This window comes from Lactuca saligna, chromosome 7 (genome assembly GCF_052625555.1).
Source record: "Lactuca saligna cultivar CGN05327 chromosome 7, ASM5262555v1, whole genome shotgun sequence".
In the NCBI taxonomy this organism is placed as follows: domain Eukaryota; kingdom Viridiplantae; phylum Streptophyta; class Magnoliopsida; order Asterales; family Asteraceae; genus Lactuca; species Lactuca saligna.
Window position 1 is genome coordinate 32147756 of NC_136423.1, and position 27198 is coordinate 32174953.

Consider the following 27198-nt stretch of genomic DNA (forward strand, 5'->3'; position numbering starts at 1 on the left):
CGCCACCCTCTACCTGCACCGATATCGCCAAATGAAACCCTAAGTCGTCGCCATCGCTACTAGGGTTTTCACAGATCTCTACCTCTAACATAGGAAGCCACCGCTAAAAACCATAGCTCCGATGACATAGGATGGTGTTTTCGGATCGCCGCCCTTATCTCCACCTCTTTAAGATCTGATAACCTTTCTCATCCTCTTTGTCAGATCCGAAAACATTGTAAACCACCTCTGTGATGTGGTGTAGATCCGAAAACCATTTAAACCCACCTCTGTGATGTAAACCCACTTCTATGAGGACACCAGTGATGGCTGTTGCAAACGAACTGGGTTTTTTGAGAAGTTCATTACTTGAATCTGTATACAGATTGATGGTAGATGGAGATGGAGGGTTTATTTGGGTTTTTTTGCTTATGTGTATGTGTGAGAGTTTTTTTGTTTGGTTGAAAGCTTTGAACCTTGAAGTGTGTGCGATCATATTTGAAGAACAATCAAGAACCTGAAATCTTTTTAGGTATGGTGTTTGATTTGAAAATTATTGGTGATGATGATTGTTTGGTGTTTATCGAAGTGATACATGAGCTCCTAATTGAATTTATGGTTCGATGGATTCTGGGTTCTCGTAACAAATCAAAACGGTCAAAGCATTTAATCTAAAAAAACTAAAAAATTTGTGCTTTGTTGAAAAATAAACATGTGAAGAACAATAAATTTTAGTGGAAACTGGATATTTGATCTAAAAAGATGAGGGTGGAATGAAGAATGGGTGTTTGTTGAGAGAGAGAGAGAGAGAGAGAGAGAGAGAGAGAGAGAGAGAGAGAGAGAGAGAGAGAGAGAGAGAGAGAGAGAGAGAGAGAGAGAGAGTATTTTTTTCTTTTATTTTTAATTGTTTTTAATTGTTGTAATAAAAGAAAATTAAAATATAAATAATAAAGGGCAAAATCATCTTTTTAAAAAAGTTAAAACAAAATCGGACCAAACTCACAACAAAATGAAAAGTTTAGACCTCTGGTGTTAGTCCAAACTTTTTGGATTAAAGTGACAATTTTCAGCTAACCACAAGAACCAATCGTGTAGTTTTGTCTTTAATAAATTCTTGATTGAAATTTACATAACACTTTTAAATTGTGATATTATACATTGAGAAATGACAATTTCTTAGCACCCCACTATGAAATGGTCATATTATACAAATAAAAATTTAAGATTTCGTAGTACGAAAGATGATTATATTCTACACCAAGAAATTATAATTTTTCAATACAAGAAATTATAATTTTTCAATACATATGACCAATTTTCTCATATCTATTTACATAACAAACAATAGAAAAGTGAACGACCAATTTTCACAACCCTTTGATGCATTTTGCAGCTCTCATGGAATTGGTTAATGTTCCGGTCTCATTGCTTCATTTTTCGCTAACAATTTGGAACAACCTTATAAAGTTTAATTTAATATGATTTTTTCTTAAAACAAAATGATTACTACTATAATACAATTAGAGTTTTATGTTTGTTATCCTCCTAACAAAAGATACATACTAAATGTAAGTTTCATGTGCATAATGCACAAACAAAAACCATAGTTTTGATAACCGGACCAGTCATCGAAATGATCGTCTTATCGGTTTGATGGTTCAACACGTTAGACAGGTCCAAAAAACCAAATGATGTCATTATTACATCATATTATTTTAAAACTTATAAATAATTCAAAAAACCTCAGAAAATAAGTTTTAAAGAGGCAAGAGATAAGAACCATGATTTCACTTCGTACACAAAATTCCAATTAAATTAAATCGTGTTTAATTTTAAGAAGCATAAAAATTAAGAAAACACACACACACACACACACACATATATATATATATATATATATATATATATATATATATATATATATATATTCTCACGAACCGGTTTGTAGTAATTGAACCGGTACCAATTAAACTGCTTTTTGTAAAAATCGGACAACTTTAAGTGATTTATATATAAATAGTTTTTGGTCTGAAAAATATGATAAACTGATCGGTTCCTGGTCAGGTTCGATTTTCAAGATAGTGACAAGAACTACACCTTTCATAAGTTCCAATCCTATTTTTTTAGAATTGAAAGGTTTGTAAGAGATATTGATGAGAGAGTTCTTGATTTATAAATATTAATTGATTTGTAGATATTTATTTATTTATCTGATCATCTTCGACAACTTTTAGTATATTAAATGACTTTATTAAAAGATAATTTCAATCAATACACTTTCGTAATAAACAATCTTACCTCGGATATTTGTTATTAATCTACAACTAATTGCTCCTTAATAATTCCGAAAGATAATAAAGTGATATGGTAATATATCCTTGTTCAAGGGCAGAATAGTAATTGCATAATATAAAAATGAACATACGGACACCAAAACAGATTTAAATACAGTTTATAAACAATCTTATCTCTCTCTCAATCATTCCCTGAAGTTTTTTCACTTGTTCCTCCAATCAAAACTTTCTCTCTCTACATATAGATACACAATATATGTATCTATAGATTCCGTACGTGTTTTTGTGTTGTGCTTTTTTTCTAGAGAGAGAAAAACAGAGACACACATACATATACACACAGTTCTCTCCCCTCACGCCTCCACTATTTCTCTATCTAAAAGCAAGAAACTTTCTCTCTCTGTCATCCGATCATGGAGATGATGTTCCCGTCGAATCTGTTGCAGATTCACATGCGATTTTGATTCTTGTTTCTTCTTCTTGTTCGTCTTCAGACACCCTTTACTCTCTTCTACGCTTCTCTTTTTACTTTGACCTTTTTCCAGGTACCCTTTTCCCTCTTTCTCTCACACACACATAAAACACATGTTTCTGTGTGTAAAAATCGTAAACCCCATTTCGTTTTTTTTTTTTTTTTTGATATTGTTTCTGGGGTTTCGATTTTTTTGATATACTCGTGCTTATTCTGAAACGGGGTTTGTGATTTCTTACGAGTTTATGGGGTGGGAAATTGGGGTTTAGTTCGGATTAGCATAATTTTTGTTTGTTATTGTGAAATTACGAGGCTTTATTGCTTTGCATGTCGCGATCGGTGTACAGATTGCAGATTCCTTATTGGGGTTTTTGCGGATCACCGAATTGGTTGTGATTTTGTTGTTAATTCGAGCAATTATTGCTTATCAATGGCGAATTTAAGAACACTTCACACTACTTTTGTATAATTTCTCCAAGTTTTCCCCTTTTTCCCATCTAAATGCAAAGATTTTGCACGTACTTGTTTGTGTAAGCATAATCTCTCGATGATCAGACTACCACAATTCTGTTTCGGACAAATCTGTGTTTATTTCAGTTTGAGTTTAAGCATTTCAAACTTCTTTATGGTCTGATGATTCATTATAACTTTAAACATATGGCCTTGTAGTTTTGTAGTCGATTGTTCATTTAATTAGATTAGTGTTCTTTAGTTATTATACATAAACACCTTAAACAACAATCATTCAGGTTAAAACTCTGTTTCCTTGATTGGATCATGATTCACAGTTTTCATGTCAGGACTCGGGAGCGATTTTAAACCTAGGGTTTTTTTGGTTCTGCGATTTGAAACTGAAACTGATTATTACAACTTGAATGATTTAAACCTAGGGATCGCTAGCTAATCACACAGTTATCTCAATGATGAACCTTAGGAATGTAAATGCTGTCAATTTCGTTATTCTTGGCAGATATTGATACTTTTGACTTAAATTTACATGACAGGAGTGTTTCACAATGCAACATTCTTCACAGCATTTTGCTTTTGGTAAGCTTGAAGTTCTTTAATCATTGGCTGTTTATTTACACTTGTAATGAGTAAAATGCATTGAGAACCAACCAACTCTGTTTTGTGACAGGTCCTTCAAAGATAACATCAATGAGTTTCTCAAAAGTGGTTGGAAGTGGGGCAAGGGACATGTTAACTGGATCTGATGCTTATAATGATGCCTCAAGTGATACCACTCTTTTCTCAAGTTCATTACCAGTTTTACCCCATGAGAAGTGTATGCACCCTCTGTAGTCTGTATCCATTAAGTCAAAAAGAAACAACACCTTACTCTTTCCTTTCTGGTTTAAAAAATGCAGTGATATCCAATAACACAGAGAATGATTTTCAATCTTTAGAAGGCAATGATTTGCTAGAAGAACTTGAAGACCATGCAATTGGAAACTTGTTACCTGAAGAAGATGAGCTTTTAGCAGGTGTAATTGACGGTTTTGACCTCAATACTTTTCCTAGTCGTGCAGATGAGTTAGAAGATTATGATCTATTTGGAAGTGGAGGGGGTATGGAACTTGAATCAGACATGGATACCTTAAATGTTAGCATGTCAAAGGTAGGTTTGACTGATGGGGTTGTTGGCAATGGGGTGGCCCACTACACTCTTGCAAATGGTGTGGCAACTGTTGCTGGTGAGCATCCATATGGAGAACATCCTTCTAGAACATTATTCGTGCGTAACATAAATAGTAATGTTGAGGATTCAGAGCTCAGAACTTTGTTTGAGGTACCTAATTTTATCCAAATTTATCTGCTTTCTGCTTTATTGCTAGTATCTGCTTTCATTGTTTGTGTATCTGTGAATTTACCTGCTTACCCTTTTGCTTCTTTACTTTATATCCTCATTATGGGCTTTATGTGACTTGGGTGGTGTTGTTGATTTATCAATGAAGAGAATCTTTTATGCATTACTATAGAAGAATATTGAAAGTATTTAAGCCATGTGTAGATAAATCTTTATGTATTTCATTTACTAATTTTGTTTTTTTTGTATTCATTTATAGCAATATGGTGATATACGGACACTGTACACAGCATGTAAACACAGGGGTTTTGTGATGATATCTTACTATGATATTCGTGCTGCAAGAACTGCCATGCGTGCATTACAGAATAAGCCACTAAGAAGAAGGAAGCTAGACATTCACTATTCAATTCCAAAGGTTTGTTTTTTTTTCTTTTTTATTTTCATTTTCTTTTTTCCGTTTTCTTCATCATGTAAGTTAATATATTATGTTCTTTTGTGTACTAGGATAACCCGTCAGACAAAGATATAAATCAAGGAACTTTAGTTGTTTTTAATCTGGATCCTTCGGTTTCATGTGAAGATCTTCTTCAAATCTTTGGGGCATATGGCGAGGTTAAAGAGGTAATTTTCTTCTCTCTCCAATGCTCTTTCTAATGGAAAAAAAGAGTGATCAAGGTTTTGAATGATTAGATTTGGCTTTTAATTGCAAACTAATTATCATTACTGTGTAGATTCCAAAACAATAGATTTTGCAAGAAGGGTTAAATGCAAGAGTTAGTAATGTACTTCCATTGATTTGTTTATTATAGCATCCTACTTTCATTTCTTCCTATTACAGTTTTGTGTATTGAAAATTCCACCCAATTACAGGAATGTCATCCACTTTCAAAGCAATTTTCACTGTTATAAACTTATAATTGGGTAAAACTTTCAAAGTATAATGTCCTAATAAGAAGAAAATTGGAAGTATAATGCTATTAATTGGTAGTTTCAAAATACGTCTTAACAGGAAAAAAGCCTTATAAGTACACTGCTGTAAAAAGTAATGAAATTAGGCTTTTATAATACGCAAATAAATGGAAGTACATTGCTATTTCTTACATTCAGCTCTTGCTAAGTGAAGCATTTACTCTATTTTTTTTTGTCTGAGGTGGTTGTTGCAATATGTTCTTTTTGCATTTTCACAAGCATGGTGACTTGTTTTCTACGAAAAAGCCAAGTGGTTTGAATAGTCGATCAATATGAATGAAATATAATCACTTGGCTAACACATAGTGGGACCATTTATTTGGGATCTTGAAAAATATACATTTAGTTATTAACTTTGTTGCAAAATAACAGATAAGGGAGACACCACACAAAAGACACCACAAGTTCATTGAATATTATGATGTTAGAGCAGCAGAAGCAGCCCTTAGATCCCTGAACAGGAGTGACATAGCTGGCAAACGCATAAAGCTTGAACCTAGTCGCCCTGGTGGAGCCCGCCGAAAGTAAGTTTTATAAATTTTGTGTTTGTTTTTATAATTTTATACCTTTGTTTTCATACATATTTCACATTTTTAATGACTGCCTTTTAACTTATACAACCAGATTCATTGACGATAGATTGTGCATGAGTTTTTAGCTTTGTGAACCATTGTAATGTTATTTTTGAGTTTACATTTCCACCATTTATTGAAAATTCCTCATTTGTACAAAGAATAGTGTTGTTTTTCGCTAAAAGTACTTATATTTTCATAAAAACACAAATAAGATGGCTGAAAAAGTTGAATATCAATCATAATGATTTGTTTTTTTTCTTTGTTACTTAGCCTGATGTTGCAATTGAGTCAAGAATTCGAACAGGATGACACCCGAAGCTTCCGACTTCAAGTGGGTCCCTCAATGGCCAACTCTCCTCCAGGTAAAAAGAGCTTTTGTGGGATATGAATCTATTATACATGACATGATTCAAAATCGAGACTTTGAGTTGACTTTCTTTGACCATTTTGACCTAGCAGGTGTGTGGCCACAGTTTGGCAGCCCAATTGAACACAGCCCACTTCAAAGTCTAAGCAAGTCACCTGTCATGGGCTCAATGAGCCCAACCCTACCGGGCCTGGCTTCCATTCTGCACCCTCAACCGGCCCGAATAGCACCAATTGGCAAAGACCACACGCGCACTAACCGAAACCATCTTGAACAAAATCTTTTCAATGGAAATTCAAACACATTTCAACACTCTCATTCTCTTCCTGAATCCAAATTAAGCCAATTTAATGAATCGATTTCTTTATCCTCATTCAATGGTGGTGGTTCAACCTCAACCGGTGGTGGTTCAGGAATCGAAACGTTATCGGGCCCACAGTTTTTATGGGGTAGTCCCAATATATACCCTGAACAAACCCAACCCCAACAACCCAAAGGACCTTCACCTAACCATGGGTTTCCTATTGCAACCCGAACCCGAACCCCATCAATATCCATGGGTCACCCGTTTACCACATCCAAGGGGCTCACCACCCATGGGTTCCCCATCACCGCCCGCCATGGATCTTTGCTTGGTTCGACCCAAGTCCAACACCACCACCACCACCATCAACAACATCATGTTGGATCGGCTCCATCTGGGATCCCGTTTGAGGGGCATTTTGGTCTTGGTAGGTATCATGAATCTCCTGAAACATTGTTCATGAGTCCACCAGCTTTTGGAGGTGGTGTGGGTGTGGGTTTGGGTCATATTGATAGAGGCGGGTTCTTGGGTTCTCATGGGTCTGTTGAAAATGGTTCTCCAAGTTTTAGTCCAAGGCTTAGTCCCATGTTTCTTGGAAATGGTCATTATCCTGGGTTGGGGCCCACGATTGCTGAAACTATGAGTGACCGTGGACGGAATCGTCGGGTTGACCAGAATGGAAGTCAAACGGATAGTAAGAAACAGTTTCAGCTTGATCTTGATAAAATCACAAGTGGGGAAGATACTCGAACAACTTTGATGATTAAAAACATTCCTAACAAGTAAGATCTTGTTTCCCCCTTCCAGTTTATTGCAACCTTTTGTCCTACCCAAAAAAATGGAATAAGATAAGGAGGGCGTTTATGTCTTTTTCACAGAAGAGATATCGAGAAGGTGTCCCTGTCCCACTTTTTTGAGTGGGACAAAAAGTTGCAAACTTTTTTTTTCTCATTGACATTGGTCCATCAACTGTTTTGTCTTGTCTTTAAAGATTTGAGCTTGATTATTTTTTTGTACTTTCAGGTATACTTCAAAAATGCTGCTCGCTGCTATAGATGAAAATCATAGTGGAACTTATGATTTTCTTTACTTACCCATCGATTTTAAGGTATAATATTACGCATTTCTTGCTAGTTGAATATGTTATTTTTGGTATGATAAACATGACAAACTTCCCATTATTTGATGTAGAACAAATGCAATGTGGGCTATGCATTCATCAACATGCTTTCTCCAACACACATAGTCCCATTTTACCAGGTTTTTTTCCTACCTTTTGCTATCTTTAACTTTATTAAATACACTGAAAGAAAGGTTTATAATTATTAATTAATTTATGTGAATTGTGGTTGGCTTAGGCATTCAATGGGAAAAAATGGGAGAAGTTCAACAGTGAAAAAGTTGCTTCCTTGGCTTATGCTCGAATCCAAGGAAAGTCAGCTCTTGTCACCCATTTCCAGAACTCAAGTTTGATGAATGAAGATAAACGTTGTCGCCCTATTCTTTTTCATTCAGAGGGCTCAGAGGTTACTGATCAGGTGAAATATTCTTTTCCAAAAATATATACTAAATAGAAGCCCTATTGTTTATTTTTTACAATTATTATAGTAATAGTTGGGTGGCTAAATCGATAAAATGGTGAAAGTTTTCTGTATTTTTCCTTGATAACAAACTGCATAACTTGGAGAAGTGTTTTTATGAATAGTAAAAAGGTATGATGGTGAAAGTATGTTGTGTTTTCTGTATTTCGCCCTTTATTGTTTATCCATAATAGTAACATACTATACTTTTTTTTATTCATAATTACATATTGCTATTATCGGTAAAGAAATACAAGTATGTTTTGCTATTATGAGTGAAAAGAGATATTACAGTTTATAAGTTGATGTTATATATTGCTATTATCCGTAAAAATGAAAGTATGTTTCTATTGCAGGTAAGAGATAAAGTAGCTATATTGGTAAAAAGAGTAAAGCACATAAATTATAGTGGTATTATACCTATTGTATGTAATATCTGATATGCATCTTACAGGAACCACTATCATCAAGTAGTTTGAACATACAAATGCATCGGTCAAATGGGTCAGACTCGGGTGACTCTTCGGGCAGCCCTCCAAAAGATGGGGCAGCTGAGCAGAGCTGACAGCAGGTGAAGCAGCAGTCTTGTTAGTGTCTAAATAATACTCATTACCCAAGACTGCTGCTTTTCATCAGTACATACAGTGTATAGAAGAACTAGGAGAAAATCGCACCAAAAAGGAAAAAGAAAAAAAAAAGGTGCAGATTTTGTGTATTTTCGGAAAGATAATTTAAAAAAGAAACCAGATGATCAAAAGGAATATGTGTTTTGGCTTTTGGAAGAGGCGAATGATTGCAATGTACAGGTGGAGGTTGCCGATTGGTTGAATCTTCTGTTCATCGTCTCTTCGTTTTGGGGTTCTTGGTATTTATTGGAGTAAAAATGGTGAAAGTCTCAAAAGGGTTTCTTGCCAATTGTATAGTGAGGGCCTGTGGGGGGTAGAATTGACTTTTCATGTGTTTTAAATCTCATCTTTGGTTCACTATTTGACGAAAAACTGATGGGAACTGAAGTTGGAAAAATCTTTGTTTTTGTGTTTATGGTGGTATTGCTCCAATCTTTTTAGTTGTTATGAGCAGGTTTCATGTTTAGAGGAACAACTGTTTCTTGTAGAAGCCATTTTACAGGTTGAATATGTGGTTATTGTGATGTAATGACTTGTATTTGATGTATTAAAATGTGTATTATATTATAACCATGCTTAGATTTTTGGGCCTTGTTATGGTACACAGAACAATGCAAATTATACTGTGTTTGGTATGCATTGAGGATGAATGTTTAAAAGATGTAAATGCCCTTTCATCTCATAAATAAAAATGTAAATACCCTTTTTATCTCATCATAAAAAAAACAGTCCATGCAACAAGTTGTTACATTTCCCGTTTTGTAGTCAAAGATTCTTTTCAACTTAAAATTGACATGGATTCAGCGTCTTGATCTGTTAACTATATGAAACTAAAATAATGCTCATAACCAAGTATCATAAGCTGAAACAGACTCCCAACGATTTCATCACAAAACGGACACCGGTTTTCAACCAAAAAAGCACTAGGTTTGACCTCAAAAAAGCCAACTTTCTTTTTGTATTGGATTTGATTTCATCACCACATCAAGGTTTGGTAATCTAAATTATAAACATCATAAAAACTGGAATAAAAATCAACAACCTCCACATTTAAACATGTTGATTGTCTACATTTGGACATAATGCAGTTGATGTCAACAAGATTCTTGATTTCACATCTTTATTTTCTAGTTTTAAGTTGGATCTCAATAAGGAAGCAACATTTATTTTCATCTCTAACATAATGAACACGGCCTTTCATGATGCCAAGAAGTTTCCTAGAAAGATTCAAAGCAAGTCCTTCTCGTGTACCCCATTCTTTTCGGTCTTCATACATGTCTCTGATGATATTTTCAGGTAACCCCGGGCTCGGATGAGTCATTCTAGAAGAACAAGATGGTCAATAAGTGCTAAGTGCAAGAAATAACAATGTACTTTCATTGTGTATTATAACCTCCTACTTGCATTTCTTTGTATTATCCTATTCGAAGGGATTGTATTATGAAAAATCTATCCAATTATAGCAGTGAATTGTTTTGTATGCGGATGATGTTGCCATAAATGGATAGATTTTTTGATATACAACGTTGTAATAATAAACAGATCAATGTAAGTACATTGCTATATTTCTTGCATTTAACTCTCCACATATTATTTCATAAAAATATCTTGTTATGGCATTCATGTAAATCAACTCATTATTTGATTCAGATAAAGAAAAAAAGCAAAGACATAAACGACACCTGAACTGAAGATGAATGAACTCATGTCCATCCTGTAGCATCCGTAGTCCAGGTGACACTTTGATCTCCACCCACCCGTTCTGTGAAGGTGCATGATGCACAATGCTGATCAAGAAATCTGATAACACCATCTGCAGCCTAATTTGATCACCAAGAAGAGCAAGCTTTTTCACTTGATCAGGTATTTCATGAACCAGTGGTATATTCTTTTCCTTCAACACCATCATGACTTGGCTCACAATGGCATCTAAAAGATTCTCCATCACAAAGTGGTCCATGTTCAGCTCCATGCTACTGTGAAATGAAAATCACACACCATGCAACATGTAACATGCAACAAACAACCAAGAAAGGGATGTCAGAATAAATGATGCTTAAAATATATTGGAGAAATGATGACACACTTGGGGAAGTGGAAGAAAAAAAAAGGAGATAGAATTTGTAAAAACTTAGGACTTAATGGGGATAACCACATCTCCCTAACTTTCTGTATTAAGTCATTCTTTGAGCATCAAGTCGCATACTAGATCAAGTCAAAAAGAAACAGCACCTTAGAGCTAGAATTAAGACTCTTACCCCTCTTCAATACTTTCTATATCCAAGTCCTCAATGATTGATGCAATATGTCTCTCACAAGCAACACTCGTCTCTAGATACTGCTTCTGATCATCCGAAAGACCCGAGTTTTCAAGAAGTTTATGAGTAAAACGCAGCCCATTTAATGGGTTCTTTATTTCTTGCTTAATATACGCCAAATTATCACGTTTCAACATAAATTCTCCATCATCTTCACCATCTCCTTTAAGTGGTGCACTAGTCTGCAAAAAGAAAAAACACCCAAAAACTTTTCCACCTTCACCAACTCTTTTATTTGCTGTCAAGTAAACTTCCACAAGATTCCCATCTTTCCCAAAAAACCCAAATGGCATATCCCAAGTATCATGACCATTGATTGTTCTATGCAACAAGATCATAAATTTCATAAGTGTATCTTCATCTTTGAGTCGACATAAACTCCCAAAAACCTCTCCGGGAAGCACTTTTCCAAGAACTTCATGTCTCCGGTGACCAGTAAGTTCTTCCATGGCTGCATTCCATTCAGAACAACAAGCATCCTCATTGGAAGCAAATAAAGGAGGAATTAAAGGATTTAAAGTTTGGATAATCGCTTTATAATCTCCTTCCATACGTACAAATTTATCCATGACAATTTTCTCGGTTGTTACATCTTGTCCCACAAAGCATACTCCTATCACATTGTTCATGTAGTCCCGGCTTGTGCATGTATTAGCCATGATGTATATAATGGAGTTGTTTTTCGGATCCATATCAGCCTTACGTAGCTTCAACTCCACATTTTTTGCTTCTTCACCTGTATAAACAAAGCATGTGAGAGTTTCTAGTCTCGAGACTATAAATTATGTTCATCAAAGTAAGCATGACACAAAAAATGAGCGTGTTTTGAACCAACAAAGACTTAGATTCCCCCACATCACTTTTTACATGAAAACTTTTTAATTTCCACTTTCATTTAGACTTTATTTTTACCTATTGTTACCTCACACTCACAAGACATTCCTTTGCTTTTTATATATATTTTTTCCTTTAACTAATTTTTATTTAATTAATTTTCAAAGTAGGTTATGTGAGATGATTGCACTATTCATTCCAACGGCAATCCATGTAAGAAACGAATGAAGGGTCGTTTCGGATTTAGAAAGAAAACATGTGTTGTGAGTTACACAAACAGTCTCACACATATTCCTATTCATTTCCTTGAACGTCATTGTCTTTTATATTTTTTAGCTTTAAATTAATTTTCATGTAAAAGTTTTCTCCCTAATAACTTTTAGATTAAATTATTAGTATCTTATATATTTTAAAGTTACTCTTTTGGTCCATTACATATATTGTTCTTTATTTTCTTTTATGATTCACTTTGTAAAGAAGTTATTTGCCAAAATGCGCAAAAATTTCTCCCACAAACCTTATCCATGTCGAGATTCGTTTTTTAATATACTGGGTACCCACAACATCACGCGGACGGTCCAAACCCTAATTAAAACTAACAACCAAGTTGCGTTTCTCGTTACCCTAAGAATTCTTCATGTGAAATTAAATAGTACTTAAATTTCGATAAAACATGTACCTTGCAATGCTCTAAGTAGAAGATCTTTAACAACTTCACACGAAGTTTCATGTATAAATTCATCAACAAAAGACTTTCCCATAGCTTCACTAGCCATCACACCGGTCAACTCTGCAATTTTTGCATTCCACCCGTTGATCAAACCACAAACATCAACCCCAAAGATCGGGACAGATGCCGTTTCAATCAATCTCACCATTTCACATGCAACCAAACCGATTTCATCCATCCCTTGACTTATACTCTCACTTTCTTGACCATATTTCACCACCTTACCACTACCACCATCACCAACAACATCATGAACCGATGATCTCATTATCAGCTGCAAAGAATGAATCACATTAATCTCAGAAACTTCCCAAGGTAAACTTCGACTTTTTTCCACTTCAAGAAACGCCTTAAAAGAAGATCTTGGATGCATTCTATTAGCATCATCTTCATCCCCAGGGTGATGCTTAGCCCCTGCCCATTTCGTTTCTTTTTCTTTATGTGATCTAAACCAAAACAAGAAATCTTTAGAAGTGATTCGTGCAGCAGCCATACCACAAACCGCATCACCAAGCAAAACCGCACCAGGATAACCGGCATTTAACAAACTCTCGGTACTGAACCCCGTTGAGTCCTTATGCTCACTATACAACCAATTAGCTATATCCATAACTTGTGATTCATTTGGAGTTACACCAAGTAACCAAACTTTCCCATTGTAATACAAACCCGCCCCATCACATTTCACTAAATCCATTATGCTAGGAGCCTGAGTTATAATCGAAAAAGGGGAATCTCTAAGTACCATGTCACATAAAGTTGTTTGCATACTGAGTACCCTTTTTTCGGCTTTTTGTTCGGCTAATTGAAGCTCCATGGAAAGTTGTAAACCAACTGATCGCATTAGAAACTCACATGCATATCGAAGTGGGAACGGGATATAACGGGGAGAAGTGTGGTGGCATGCCACCAACCCCCATAGTTTCACGGATTCATTGTTATTTACAAGAATTGCCATCACTAAAGACCCGATGGAACCCATGTTAGCCATGTAAACCACATGGCACCCATGCGGAGCTCGAAGGGTGGAATTAACTAAACATAAAGGTTGCTTTAACTCGTCACTTTGAATCACTGGAACAGATTCCGCATCACAATCGACTATTAGCCGTACACGATTCTGTCTGAACAAGAATCTAGCTGCTTGTGGGATGTCTGTTGCGGGATAGTGAAGTCCCAAATACGGTTCTAAATCGGATCTTCGGATTTCTGAAACAACTTCACCATGTTCGTCATCGTGAAACTTGTAAACCATAACCCTGTCGTAACCTGTAAGCTTTTGAACTTCTTCAACAACAGTGTCACATAAAGCACCGATGTCTCCTCCAGGGAGAGATTGCAGCCTAGAAGTTGCTCTAACGACAAGTTTTTGTGACTGAACCGCACCAGCAAGAAGTAGTGTGGGGTCGCCGGAATTAGCAGGCTCTAAATCAATTATGACACCCACATCGATCCTATGGAGAATCGCGTGAAATGGTTTATGGGTACTTTTAGAATGAACCCAAATCGGGTTTAACAAAGTGATTTCTCTAGAAGCTACGGCTCTTTCTAATGATTCCCGGGAATTTGAGGTGAAAAGGGTTCTTGCATCGATTCCAAGGAGAGTACTATTCTTGTTCAGATTCAAACTCAACATACTAAAACAGTTTTCACTAAAACTTATAATTCTAAAAGTGGGTTCTTCGATTGCGATCATACAACCAAAAGGTTGAACCAAGCCACCCCTTTGAATTGCATCAAAATAAGCTGTCATTTGTTGTCCATCCACAGCTTTTGGTGCATTTGCAAGCAAATTCAAACAGTTAACAGACTTACCAGATCCAACAGAATGCTCAAATCCTGACAATAACCTCGCATCAGTACCATATTGAGCCAAGGTCGGGTTTTTATTTGTTGGGTTCATGTTGCTTCCGCCTGATGATGATGAAGGTGCCTTAATGGTTCGCTCCTCAGACTCTCCTAACTCCATTTTCAAGAACATCCATGGCAGCTTTCTTACGGTTTCCTGAGAAATTTGAAGTGGGTTCTATGCAAAAGATTAGAAGAAGGTACAGAATAAGCACACTTGTTGTAAATGATTGAGTTTGTTCTTCAACTTCCCACATATCAATATCATTTCCCAATACCCTCATCTTCTTAATACTGAATTCTTGATTTGGCTTGGCTTCTTCATTAGCATAAATCGGGATTAACTTCAACAAAAGCAATGCAGTTTCTTACTGAAAAGATTAAAAATCGAGAAACATTGGAACTTTTTCTAAAGATGGCATGGACCAAGGAAAAGGTAACAGGAAGATTCCGAGATAAAAAAAAATGAAGAGAATCACAAATCCATCTGTCACTATCTTTATCTCTATCCTTAATACTCGAAACTCCAAATTCCAATGTCTCCTTTCCAAAATGCCCTTGTTGGGCAGATAAAACTGGTTCAAGTGGCATCGAGTTACGATGTAAAAGACGAACTCAAAACCGAAAACTGGTGGCGTAGAAACTAGGATACACATTGGAATTAATTTGGAATGTGGTGGGGAAAGTTGCAGGTTTAATTGCCGCCACACATGGTGCCAATGTTTCGTTTCACTCTGTTAGTCTCGATAATACCAGCACCGCACCGCAACTGACTGCACGACAAAATTGGATTAAAATAAAGGAATTTTACTAAAATAAAGGAATTTGACCATATTTTAGATTGGATAGTTGCTCATATTTATTTATTTATTATTGTTATTATTATATTATTTTTTATATAGCCAAGGCGCGTTGAGAGGGCATATATGTTTAGCCCATTTTTCTATACAAAAGTAAAAAAATATATATTAAATGGCTGTAAAGAATTACCTTTTCAATTGAAAGGGATGAGAAAATCTATATATAGATGGTACAATTTTTTTTAGTTTTTTAGTGTTTGTTTTGGGTGGTGAATCTAGAACTAAAAACTATTTGTTTTTTTTTTTTTTTTTTTTTTTTTTTTTTTTTTTTTTTTTTTTTATATGTATTTTTGGTTTTTATGTATATGAAACAAAAAAAAATATAAATGTGTAGAAAAATATTAGTGGTGGTGGGTCGGATTGTATGTGAGTCGGATCTATACTTGGTCGTTCAAATGGATCAATAGGTAGGGGTGTTTACGGTCCGATTTTTTCGGTTTTTAGGTCAAATCGAAGCCAAACCGTTAGTAACGGTTTTTGTCAAGCAAAAACCGAAGCCGAACCACTGAAAATTTAAAACTAAACCAAATCAAACCGTTACTAACGGTTTGATTCCGGTTTAACTTCACGGTTTGGGCTTTTTAGACCCATTTTAGTCGAGTCTATTAAACTAATTTAGTAAATGAATCAATTACATTGGTACATGAAAAGAAAAACTTGGAAAAATAAAAATAACTTTACAAGACTAAGGGGCTATTTGTTAGCCTCTTAGATGATGTTTGTTTTTTTGTCCGCAGATCTTCCTGGCCTCATCTGTCTGCGCGATACAAATCACGTGCAGATATTAGCCTTTGCAGACTGTTTGTTTTTTTGAAGACTGCAAACCTAAAAATATCTGCGTGTCCTTTTCTTGGTGCAGATGTGGACCAGAGTCTTCTAACATCTTCAGATATCTTCTAGCCTAAAAAACACATATACTTTATTTATTTTTTCAGTTTTTTTGAATTTATATTTATTCCAACTTTATTAGTGATAAACAATTTTGAAAAAAAAGTTACAATACTTAAAAAAAAAACCGACGACACAAACGTGATATATTTGACAAATTTATAAATAAAAGTTTATTACAATAATGGTCATTGAAGTTGTTTATATAAATATGAAAAAATAATATATTCTTATATTTTTTGTACCAAATTTTATAAAACATTATTTAATAAAGCATCGTCAATTTCTTAGAAAAAATATTTATGGCACGTTTTTAATTGATTTAATTGAATAAATTGAAGTTTATTTCCATTCATTTATATATAAAATTCTTTGATTTCCAATTACAATGTTTAGGCATAACTTTATGACCAAAATTGTTGTTTTTTTTTCCCTTCAAATATATAAGTTAATTTGTACCGTTTTTATTTTCACTTTTTATACAATAATACTAAAAGTTGATTTAGATTTGTTAATTATTTATAACAAAGTCATAAATATATTAAAACTTTTGACTCCAAGTTGGCAATCTTGGTGGTATTGTTTAATGTGGCTGGATCTGCTTCCTCTGATAACAAATAATATGTTTCAGGTTCCAAACCAAAAATTAAGGTTTGACGGTTGCCTGTAATTTGAGGAACATGGAAAATTGTCTGCGACTTCTCTTATTATTCACGTAAAAAACATAAATCAAAGCCCTATTTATAAAGTCCAGTTAAAACCATACTTACCAAAATAAAACAAACATATAAATACATCTTTAAATTTAATTTAACTAAATAAAGCCTTAGGCCTTATCTCCCCCTTATTTGCGTCTCTGATAAACCCGCCCAAAACAAGTAACAACAACATGCGTATCAATGTTATACATATGCTTTTACGAAACTAGGGGCTGTAACGTACCAAAAATTACAAATAGATTTTTTTTCATATAATAGATTAACTAATTAAACCTTTATTTCGAAAACAGTGAATAACATTTGATTTGTTGAAAACCATACATAACCAGAGTTAAGTTTACCAAAACGCGGAAACGAATATCTTCGATGCATGTGTATAGTCCCGCCGAGCTCTTCCCACGAACAACCTACAGCATGTTTCCAAAACTGTAAGCATAAATCTTAGTAAGTTCCATAGTATACCACATATTCCACCATATATACAATGCATCCACATATAATTCTCGACTCTAGCGTTGAGAAAATAAAACTCCTATCTAGATACATGTATCATATGCAATAGACCCAACCCAAGAGTTCAACTCACATAGCAGGCCTCACCCAACCATACATAACGGGCCCCAACCAAGGAGTAAACGGGCCCAACCTAGAATCCACTGTCATTAGCCGTATCTTGGTCTTCTGTATTCTGCCAGGGGCCAAATCCTGGTTTTCCATGCAATCCACAAAGCCATATGTAATCAGGGTTCAGATAGATTGTAGAACAGATGATCCACCCTAGAGTGAACAATGAGACAAGAATATCACAATAAGGCATTAGACCAAGAGTTCTCAAGCTATCCAACTTAGACTATATAGAACCTAAACTATCACCATCATAGAATCATGTAACATAAACACATAACATATATTAGCATATTAGATATCCTTGAAAACTAGCCTTCCCTAGTTACCTTGCCATTAACCACTTCCCAGTTAAGTCCCAGGCTGGTAATTCATACATAATCCTGCTAGCTGGCCTTCCCAGTTACACTACGTACTAATCCCTAACACTTTCATATGATCAACATGCAGTACTCTACCAGTCTAGCATATTAAAGCACCAAGTGTTCTAAACTGAAAGGCACAACAAGAACTTATCCTAGACAACTAGCACACTTGTACTCTAACAATACCTCTATCCTACCATGCAAATGATATTTAGTGGTATACATGGCATAGTGAGAAACTCACTTGAATCGTAGAACTGGAGAAGCACAACAACATTCTAACTCCTTGCACTGATCAATCCCTTAAACCGACTAACACCAAAACAAATAAATCCTCAATTAACAACCCAAATCCCCTAAGTTTTACCCATGGTCAAACTGATCAAAAGACAATGGTCAAAGATCCACAAAGTCAACGCCACGTCGTGGGCTCTCCTTGACCACTTCGTGGGAACAAAAAGACAAAACAATCGACATACAGGAAATTTCCACGTCGTGGGTCCTCCTTTTCCACGTCATGGCAATGCTAGGATAATATATTCACGATTCTGAGCACCACCACGTCGTGGCAAACCCTAGGCCACGCCGTGGTTTTTGGTAGAATGCCAAAATCTTAATTACGTTCTTAATCCCTTCAAATCAAAGCCCATAACTTTAGATCTAGTTCTTTTTAAGACTCCATCCTAAAGTTAGATCTACAACCCTAAGTCCATTACGTCCTTAATATGACCCTAACCTGCTCATGGACCCAAAATAGCTCCAAACATAACTATTTTCTCATTCTCAAAAACCTAAGGACCATTTGAGAGTCACAACAAGCTCTAGAGTTCCTCAAACTCCAAGAACATTCATAGAAGGGACCAAAATAATTTAAAATGAGCTCAAACTTGAAACAAGAAGAACAAAGGTCAAGATGTGAACTTTATACCTCCAACAAATCAGAAATCTGAAGGGAAAGATGAATCCAAGCCAACTCCTTACCTCCTTGCATCACAATGAACTTCCTTCTTCAAGTTTCACCAAAACCAAGAACAATGCCTCCAATCAATCAAACAAGCTCACATACATGAAATGGGGGCTAGGGTTTCGTTTAGGGAGGATGGAGACTGCAAAGGATGTCCTAAATCATGAGTTAATGGCTTTAAAATAAGGAAGAAACCCTAAAAATCATAGGCTTAGGCTGCATCGTTCACGACATCATGACACTTCTTCATGCTAAGTCATGGTGTCCATCAGAAACACATGCTCTTCATTTGGCGTGCCACGTTGTGGCATATGGTTTTCCTAAAAAACCATGCCTTTGACTCTTTTTTATCATCAACTGATCAATTCTTGGAAACATGTGTTACAGGGGAAAAAACTTGAGTTTGGTAATCAAGAATCTGGATATCTCACATATCTTTTAGGTTTACTTTATGTATTGGTATTTCTTCTCTATTGAGATATTCTGTAAGGAACACTCAAAGTCTTAGGCACATGTATGGATTGTTAGATTTCTTTAGAGTTCCAAATGAGCGAAATATAAGTATATATACTCATTTATCGGGAATCTGGATAATATAAAATTTTGACTATGACCCCACTTGAAGCTCCGCCACTGCCTACAAAGTCACATGCGGACAATGTCATTTCATGCAAGAGGTTACATCTTGAGTTTTGCAGTGAAAACGAACTATTTTCATCTTAAAATCAAGATGAATTCTGAGTCTTGATTTTTGAAAGATCTGAAACCAAAACAATGCTAATAAGTAATAACAAGTATAATGAGCAGAAAAATAATTTCAAAATCGACACTAGTTTTCTATCCGGAAAGTATTAGGTGTGACCTAAAAAAAGATCTTCCCTTTTGAATTGAATTTGAATTCTGCAGCACATCAAGATTCAGTAATCTGAGTTATCAAGATATCATAAAAACTGGAATAAATATTAATAGCTTCTATATTTGAACGTAATGATCTTTTTACATTTGAACACAACAAAATTCATGATTTGAGATCTTCATTTCCTAGTTTTAAGTTGGATCTCAACAAGGAAACAACATTTATTATCATCTCTAACATAATGAACAAGGCCTTTCATGATGCCAAGAAGTTTCCTAGAAAGATTCAAAGCAAGTCCTTCTTGGGTACCCCATTGTTTTCGGTCTTCATACATGTCTCCGATGATATTTGCAGGCAACCCTGGACCAGGATGAGTCATTCTACAAGAACAAGATAATCCATAAAGGTTAAATGCAATAAGTAACAACCTACTTTCATTTATTTATGCATTATAAGATCTTACATACATTTCTTTCTGTAACACTATTGTAGTTAAAATCTTTCTTATTAAAACATTGTACTTTCAAAAGCATAGCCAATTACAACATTGTGCTTTTAAGTTTATCTTAATACGACATTATACTTTGAAAGATGTACCCAGTTATGCGGATAACGTTGCTACAATTGGGTAGATTTTACATGGACTACCCGAGTTCATATATACATAAGTGCTAAATGCAAGAACTAGCAACAAACTTTCATTCATTAATGTATAATAGTATCCTCCTTAATTTCTTCCTATTACGTTATTGTAATTTCAGTTTTTCTTATTTAAGGACTGTACTTTGAATAACCTACCCAAGTATATCATTGTACTTTCGTTTCTTTCGATTACAATACTGTATTTCAAACTTTCTTATTAAGGGATTGTATTTTGAAGTATCTACCTAACTATAGCATCGTACTTTCATTCGTTTTGTTATTAGGACATTATATTTAAAATTTTTACCCAATTATAGCAGCAAAAAGAATTTGAAGTAGGATGTTGTAATAAACAAATCAATGGAAATATGTTTCTTTTTCTTGAATTTATCCTTATACATAGTACCTCCTAAAAGCATTTTGTTTTGGCATCCATGTTTAATCAACTCATTGTCTGATTCAGATTCTTCAAGCCATAAAAAGGAGATAAGCACAGACATAAACTATACCTGAACTGTACATGAATGAACTCATGCCCATCCTGTATCATCCGTAGTCCAGGGGACACTTTGATCTCCACCCACCCGTTTTGTGAAGGTGCATGATGCACAATGCTGAGCAAGAAATCTGATAACACCATCTGCAGCCTAATTTGATCACCAAGAAGAGCAAGCTTTTTCACTTGATCAGGTATTTCATGAACCAGTGGTATATTCTTTTCCTTCAACACCATCATGACTTGGCTCACAATGGCATCTAAAAGATTCTCCATCACAAATTGGTCCATGTTCAGCTTCATGCTTCTGCAAAATGAAAAATTTCACACCATTAACAGTTAAACAGGATGAAAGTGAAAAAGGAAATGTAGATAATGACTATATATTGCATTATAAAAGGTTGTATTCTGAAATATAATAACTGTGTATCAATACTTGATTTAAAAAGTATGTGCTTTGACCTTGAATGTTAAGAGCATGTCAGCCAGGAGAAAGTGCATGCTGCCTGACTAAATGATATTTAAAAATTACTTGAGAAAATGACAACACACTCGTGGAAATAGATGGAAAAAATAAATGAGGGAAATTTTGGTCTTTATGTCTGCATTAACTAAAAAAGAAACACCCATAAATTAGCTTACCAAGTGTTGTCTGGATAGATGATGTGTTAAGAACTATTTGAGAAAACAACATACTTGAGGAAATGGAAGGAAAGAATAAATGTGGGCAATTTGTAAAAAATTAGGACTGACTTAATAAAAAAAAAAACACCATAGATAATTAAGACTCTTACCCCTCTTCAATACTTCTTATATCCATGTCGTCAATGATGGATGCAATTTGTCTTTCACAAGCAACACTCGTCTCTAGATACTGCTTCTGATAATTGGAAACACCCGAGTTTTCAAGAAGTTTATGAGTGAACTGCAGCCCATTTAAAGGGTTCTTGATTTCTTGCTTAATGTACGCCAAATTATCACGTTTCAATACAAATTCTCCTTCATCTTCACCAAAAGACACTTGCGGACTAGTCTGCAAGAAGAAAAAACACCCAACCACTTTTCCTCCTTCACCAACTTTTTTATTTGCTGTCAGATAAACCTCCACAAGATTCCCATCTCTCCCAAAAAACGCAAATGGCATATCGGAGGTATCATGACCATTGATTGTTCTATACAACAAAATCGTAAATTTCATCAACGTGTCTTCATCTTTGAGGCGACATAAACCCCCAAAAACCTCCCCAGGAAGCACTTTTCCGATAACTTCATGTCTCCGGCGACCGGAAAGCTCTTCCATGGCGGCGTTCCATTCAGAACAACAGGCCTTCTCATTGGAAGCAAATAAAGGAGGAATAAATGGATTTAGAGTTTGTATAATCGCCTTATAATCTCCTTCCATGCGTACGAATTTATCCATGACAATTTTCTCGGTTGTTACATCTTGGCCCACGAAGCAGACGCCTATTACATTGTTCATGTAGTCCCGGCTTGTGCATGTATTAGCCACGATGTATATAGTGGTGTTGTTTTGCTGATCTGTACCAGCCTTCCGTAGTTCCAGTTCAACATTTTTCTCTTCCTCACCTGTATAAACAAAGCATGTGAGACTAGAACTACCACGAGAAGGAGAACTCGATCAGAAGATACAAATTGACTTAAGAAGGAGAAAAATTCAAGATATTAATATGTATATTGTAAATTTTATCTAACATTCTAACTCAAACTAAAGTAAATTTACCAGATAATCTTATTGGGCAAAATGACTTAGAAGACCATCAAAGTTTCAAATTCTTTTAAAAAGAACCATTCAAGTGTTATATGTTCAAAAAACACCATCAAACTAAGATATTTGTTCAGAAAATATGTATCTCGTTCAAAAAACATCATCTCTATGGTTTGAGGTAACTTTCATTTTTAGTCATTAATTTTTTTTTCTCAACTCGGATGGTCCCTATAGTTTAATTTTGTTTTGACTTTGGATCCTGATCGAGTTAAAAGACTAATATACCCCTATTACTTTCATTTAACATTATTTTTATCATTTATTAATTATTTGTACAAATTATATTGTTATTTATTATAGATATATCAATTTTATAAATAATTAACAAGTAATAAAAATAAATGTTAAATGAAAGTAATAAGGGTATGTTAGTCTTCGGATCAGGGTCCAAAGGCAAAATAAATATAAACATTATGGACCATTCAAGTTAAGAAAAAAACTTAGGGACTAAACATGTAAGATACCCCAAACCATACAAATGGTGTTTTTTTAACGGTGTTTTTTGAACATGTAATACTTGAATGATGTTTTTTGAACAAATTTAAAACTTCAATAGTCTCCTCTCTCACCCGCATCTTTAAGAATTTCTAGATTAAAATGTTCATTATTTTAAGTTTTTAACTAGTGTAACATTCAAACATGTACATTTTTATTTCCATTTCCCTATTTTGTTATGATCTTGATCACCTTATAATTTTTTTTCATATATAAAGTTTCCCAAAATTAGTTGTTTTACAATTTATTCTAATCAAGTACTCCCCGCCTAGGCTGAGTACTCACTACTCCCTACTCCCTCCCTGGTCGACCGACCTAGTAGCACCTAGCGAGTTTTGCAATATTGGTTAATACCACTAAAATCACCAACAAGATTATCCACCTGAGTTCTTTAACCAATGTGTACGAGGCAATGTTTCAACAGATACACATGAGGGGTACACTTTGGTATGTTTATACCAATTGCTAGGAACCCGCACTAACTAGGTCTATGTTGGGGTATTGTGTATATTTATGAGGAAATCTCATACTTTAGAAGGTTAAAAGAGACGGGGTTAGCTCCGTAGATCGAGCCATGCCACTCAAATGTAAGAGCAATTGGATATGACACTTGACAAATGGATTACAAGATTCCATCAACTTATTTAAGGGACTTGTACTACAATAATGAAAAAACAATAAAAATGTTATAACTACGTTTTGATACATATTTTGACGTAAAACGGGTGAAACTAGATTGTTGATATGTGGGTGAGTCGAGATTTAATGATCTTCATGGGCTACAACTAAGGACTTAAATATATACCCCCCCCCCCCCCCCCCCCTCCCCACCCACCACACACACACACTTTTTACATAAAAAGTTGCAAAAAAAACCTAATAACTAAGTTGCACTATTATGAATGCTTCAATTGAAATTAAGTACATAGATTTTTATAAAAAGATGTACCTTTCAACGCTCTACGGAGAAGATCTTCAACGACTCCATGTGACGTTTCAAGAATAAATTCATCAATCAAAGACTTCCCCATAGCTTCACTAGCCACCACACCGGTCAACTCTGCAATTTTTGCATTCCATCCATTGATCAAACCAGATCCATCAACCCCAAAGATCGGGACAGACGCCGTTTCAATCAATCTCACCATTTCACATGCAACAGCACTGATTTCATCCATCCCTTGACCTATACTCTCACTTTCTTGACCATATTTCACCACCTTACGACCATCACCACCATTATTGGCATTATCTTGAACCGATGCTCTCATTATCAACTGCAAAGAATGAATCACATTTATCTCGGAAACTTCCCATGGCAAACTTCGACTCTTTGCCACTTCAAGAAACGCCTTAAAAGAAGATCTTGGATCCATTCTATTACCATCATCTTTTTCCTCGGGATGATGCTTTGCCCCTCCCCAAGTCGTTTCTTTTTCTTTATGTGATCTAAACCAAAACACAAAATCTTTAGAAGTGATTCGTGCGGCAGCCATACCACAAACCGCATCACCAAGCAAAACCGCACTAGGATAACCAGCATTTAACAAACTCTCGGTACTGAATCCCGTTGAGTCCTTATGTTCACTATACAACCAATTAGCTATATCCATAACTTGTGATTCATTTGGAGTTACACCAAGTAACCAAACTTTCCCATTATAATACAAACCCGCCCCATCACATTTCACTAAATCCATTATGCTAGGAGACTGAGTTATAATCGAAAAAGGGGAATCTCTTAGTACCATGTCACATAAAGTCGTTTGCATACTGAGAACCCTTTTTTCGGCTTTCTGTTCGGCTAATTGAAGTTCCATATAAAGCTGTAAACCAACCGATTGCATTAGAAACTCACACGCATATCGAAGTGGGAACGGGACATAACGGGGAGAAGAGTGGTGGCATGCCACCAACCCCCATAGCTTCATGGATTCATTGTTATTTACAAGAATTGCCATCACCAAAGACCCGATGGAACCCATGTTAGCCATGTAAACCGCATGGCACCCATGCGGGGCTCGAAGGGTAGAATTAACCAAACATAAAGGTTGCTTTAATTTGTCACTTTGAATCACTCGAACAGATTCCGCACAACAATCAACTATTATCCTTACACGATTCTGTTTGAACAAGAATCGAGCTGCTTGTGGGATGTCTGTAGCTGGATAGTGAATTCCCAAATACGGTTCTAAATCGGATCTTCTAATTTCTGAAACAACTTCACCATGTTCATCGTCATGGAACTTGTAAATCATTACCCTATCATAACCTGTAAGCTTTTGAACTTCTTCTACAACAGTATCACATAGAGCCCCGATATCTCCTCCAGGGAGAGATTGCATTCTAGAACTTGCTCTAACAACAAGTTTTTGTGATTGAACTGCACCAGCAAGTAATAAGGTGGGATCACTAGAGTTAGCCGGCTCTAAATCAATCACAACACCCACATCAATCCTATGGAGAATAGCATAAAATGGTTTACGGGTCTTTTTAGAATGAACCCAAATCGGGTTTAACAAAGTGATTTCTCTAGAAGCCACTGCTCTTTGTAACGAAATCGAAGAACTTGAGGTGAAAAGGGTTCTAGCATCGATTCCGAGCAGACTTTTGGGCTCATCCGGATTCAAATTCAACACACTGAAGCAGTTTTCACTAAAACTTATAATTCTAAAAGTGGGTTCTTCGATTGCGACCATACAACCAAAAGGTTGAACGAAGCCACCCCTTTGAATTGCTTCTAAATAAGCAGTCATTTCTTTTTCCTCCACATCATTTGGTGCATTTGTGAGCATATCCGAGTAGTTAAAAGACTTACCAGATCCGACAGAACGCTCAAACTCTGATAATAACCTCGCATCAACACCATACTGAGCCAAGGTGTGGTTGTTATTCGTAGGATTCATGTTGCTTCCACCTGATGATGATGAAGGTGCCGCAGTGGTGTTATGGTTGTTAATGGTTGGCTCGTCTGGCTTTACTCCTCTAATCCCTAACTCCATTTTTGAGCACTTCTATGGAAGCTTTCTTTCTGTTTCTTGAAAAAATTGAACTGGGTTCAATGCAAAAGGTTGGCAGATGGTATAGAATCAGCACTCTTGTTGTAAATGATTGAGTTTCTTCTTCATTTCACTTGGCTTCTTCATTAGAATAAACCGGGATTAACTTCAGCAAAAACAGTACAGTTTCTTACTGAAAAGATAAAAAAAGGGAGAAATACTGGAACTTTATAACGATGGTGTGGACCAAGAAAAAGGTAAAAGGATTACACAGACGAAAAAGAAGATTCCGAGATAATAAAGGAAGAGAATCACAAATCCATCTGTCACAATCTGTAACTCATTCTTATTAGAACACGAAGCTCCTAATTCCAAAATCTGCCTTCCAAAATGCCCATGTTCCGCATATAAAAATGGTTCAGGTGACGTTGGATTGGGTATGAAAAATAGAAGTAAAAGACGAAATGAAAACCCGAAAACTGGTGGTTTAGAATAGACATCGGAAAGAGGGGCTGGGTAACATCCAATCTATCCATTTGAAGTAATTTGGAATGTGGTGGGGGAAAGATGACAGGTTTAATAGGCCGCCACACGTGGAACAAATAAGAAGTAAAGATTGGCGTGGCATAGATGGCACCAAGCATTCACCATCTCTTCATGCTACATGTATTTGAAAATTTTATTTTTATAATTAAAATTGATTTTAATAAAATGTTATGTAAAATATAGGAAATATTAGTTTATTTTTTTTTCTATAAAAACTAGATCATATCGATGAAAATATACATTTTAATAATT

General features: G+C 35.4%; 3 protein-coding genes across 3 annotated transcripts; 1 reads left to right on the top strand and 2 right to left on the bottom strand.

Moving 5' to 3' along the window:
• The first annotated feature begins 2477 nt into the window (after window positions 1–2477).
• Window positions 2478–9561, top strand: LOC145006325 (protein MEI2-like 5). Its single transcript, XM_078965419.1, has 13 exons — window positions 2478–2818; window positions 3750–3792; window positions 3884–4030; window positions 4113–4534; window positions 4812–4970; window positions 5060–5176; window positions 5897–6048; window positions 6370–6461; window positions 6559–7552; window positions 7794–7878; window positions 7962–8030; window positions 8129–8308; window positions 8805–9561. The coding sequence occupies exons 2-13, from the start codon at window positions 3762–3764 to the stop codon at window positions 8913–8915; spliced, it is 2559 nt and encodes an 852-aa protein (XP_078821545.1). The 5' UTR covers window positions 2478–2818; window positions 3750–3761; the 3' UTR covers window positions 8916–9561.
• A 443-nt stretch (window positions 9562–10004) lies between these two features.
• LOC145004364 (phytochrome E-like) lies at window positions 10005–15426 on the bottom strand. The gene is made up of 4 exons (XM_078963259.1): window positions 12808–15426; window positions 11235–12030; window positions 10659–10952; window positions 10005–10298 (listed from the first exon to the last, which is right to left on the bottom strand). The coding sequence occupies exons 1-4, from the start codon at window positions 14837–14839 to the stop codon at window positions 10097–10099; spliced, it is 3324 nt and encodes a 1107-aa protein (XP_078819385.1). The 5' UTR covers window positions 14840–15426; the 3' UTR covers window positions 10005–10096.
• Window positions 15427–19984: 4558 nt separating this feature from the next.
• Window positions 19985–26950, bottom strand: LOC145004220 (phytochrome E-like). The gene is made up of 4 exons (XM_078963109.1): window positions 24351–26950; window positions 21915–22707; window positions 21134–21427; window positions 19985–20362 (listed from the first exon to the last, which is right to left on the bottom strand). The coding sequence occupies exons 1-4, from the start codon at window positions 26401–26403 to the stop codon at window positions 20161–20163; spliced, it is 3342 nt and encodes a 1113-aa protein (XP_078819235.1). The 5' UTR covers window positions 26404–26950; the 3' UTR covers window positions 19985–20160.
• Window positions 26951–27198: the final 248 nt, after the last annotated feature.

Bases quoted from the DNA above. Each gene is read 5' to 3' on its own strand.
- LOC145004364 (XM_078963259.1), bottom strand. From the start codon at position 14,839: ATGTTCTTGAAAATGGAGTTAGGAGAGTCTGAGGAGCGAACCATTAAG. The intron at 12,031-12,807 runs GTACATGTTTTA...TTGTTTATACAG, and splicing joins TCTACTTAGAGCATTGCAAG to GTGAAGAAGCAAAAAATGTG. The intron at 10,953-11,234 runs GTAAGAGTCTTA...TTCATTTCACAG, and splicing joins ATAGAAAGTATTGAAGAGGG to TAGCATGGAGCTGAACATGG.
- LOC145006325 (XM_078965419.1), top strand. From the start codon at position 3,762: ATGCAACATTCTTCACAGCATTTTGCTTTTG. The intron at 5,177-5,896 runs GTAATTTTCTTC...GCAAAATAACAG, and splicing joins CATATGGCGAGGTTAAAGAG to ATAAGGGAGACACCACACAA. The intron at 8,309-8,804 runs GTGAAATATTCT...TGCATCTTACAG, and splicing joins GCTCAGAGGTTACTGATCAG to GAACCACTATCATCAAGTAG.
- LOC145004220 (XM_078963109.1), bottom strand. From the start codon at position 26,403: ATGGAGTTAGGGATTAGAGGAGTAAAGCCAGACGAGCCAACCATTAAC. The intron at 22,708-24,350 runs GTACATCTTTTT...TTGTTTATACAG, and splicing joins TCTCCGTAGAGCGTTGAAAG to GTGAGGAAGAGAAAAATGTT. The intron at 20,363-21,133 runs GTATAGTTTATG...TTGTTCTTGTAG, and splicing joins TTCATTCATGTACAGTTCAG to AATGACTCATCCTGGTCCAG.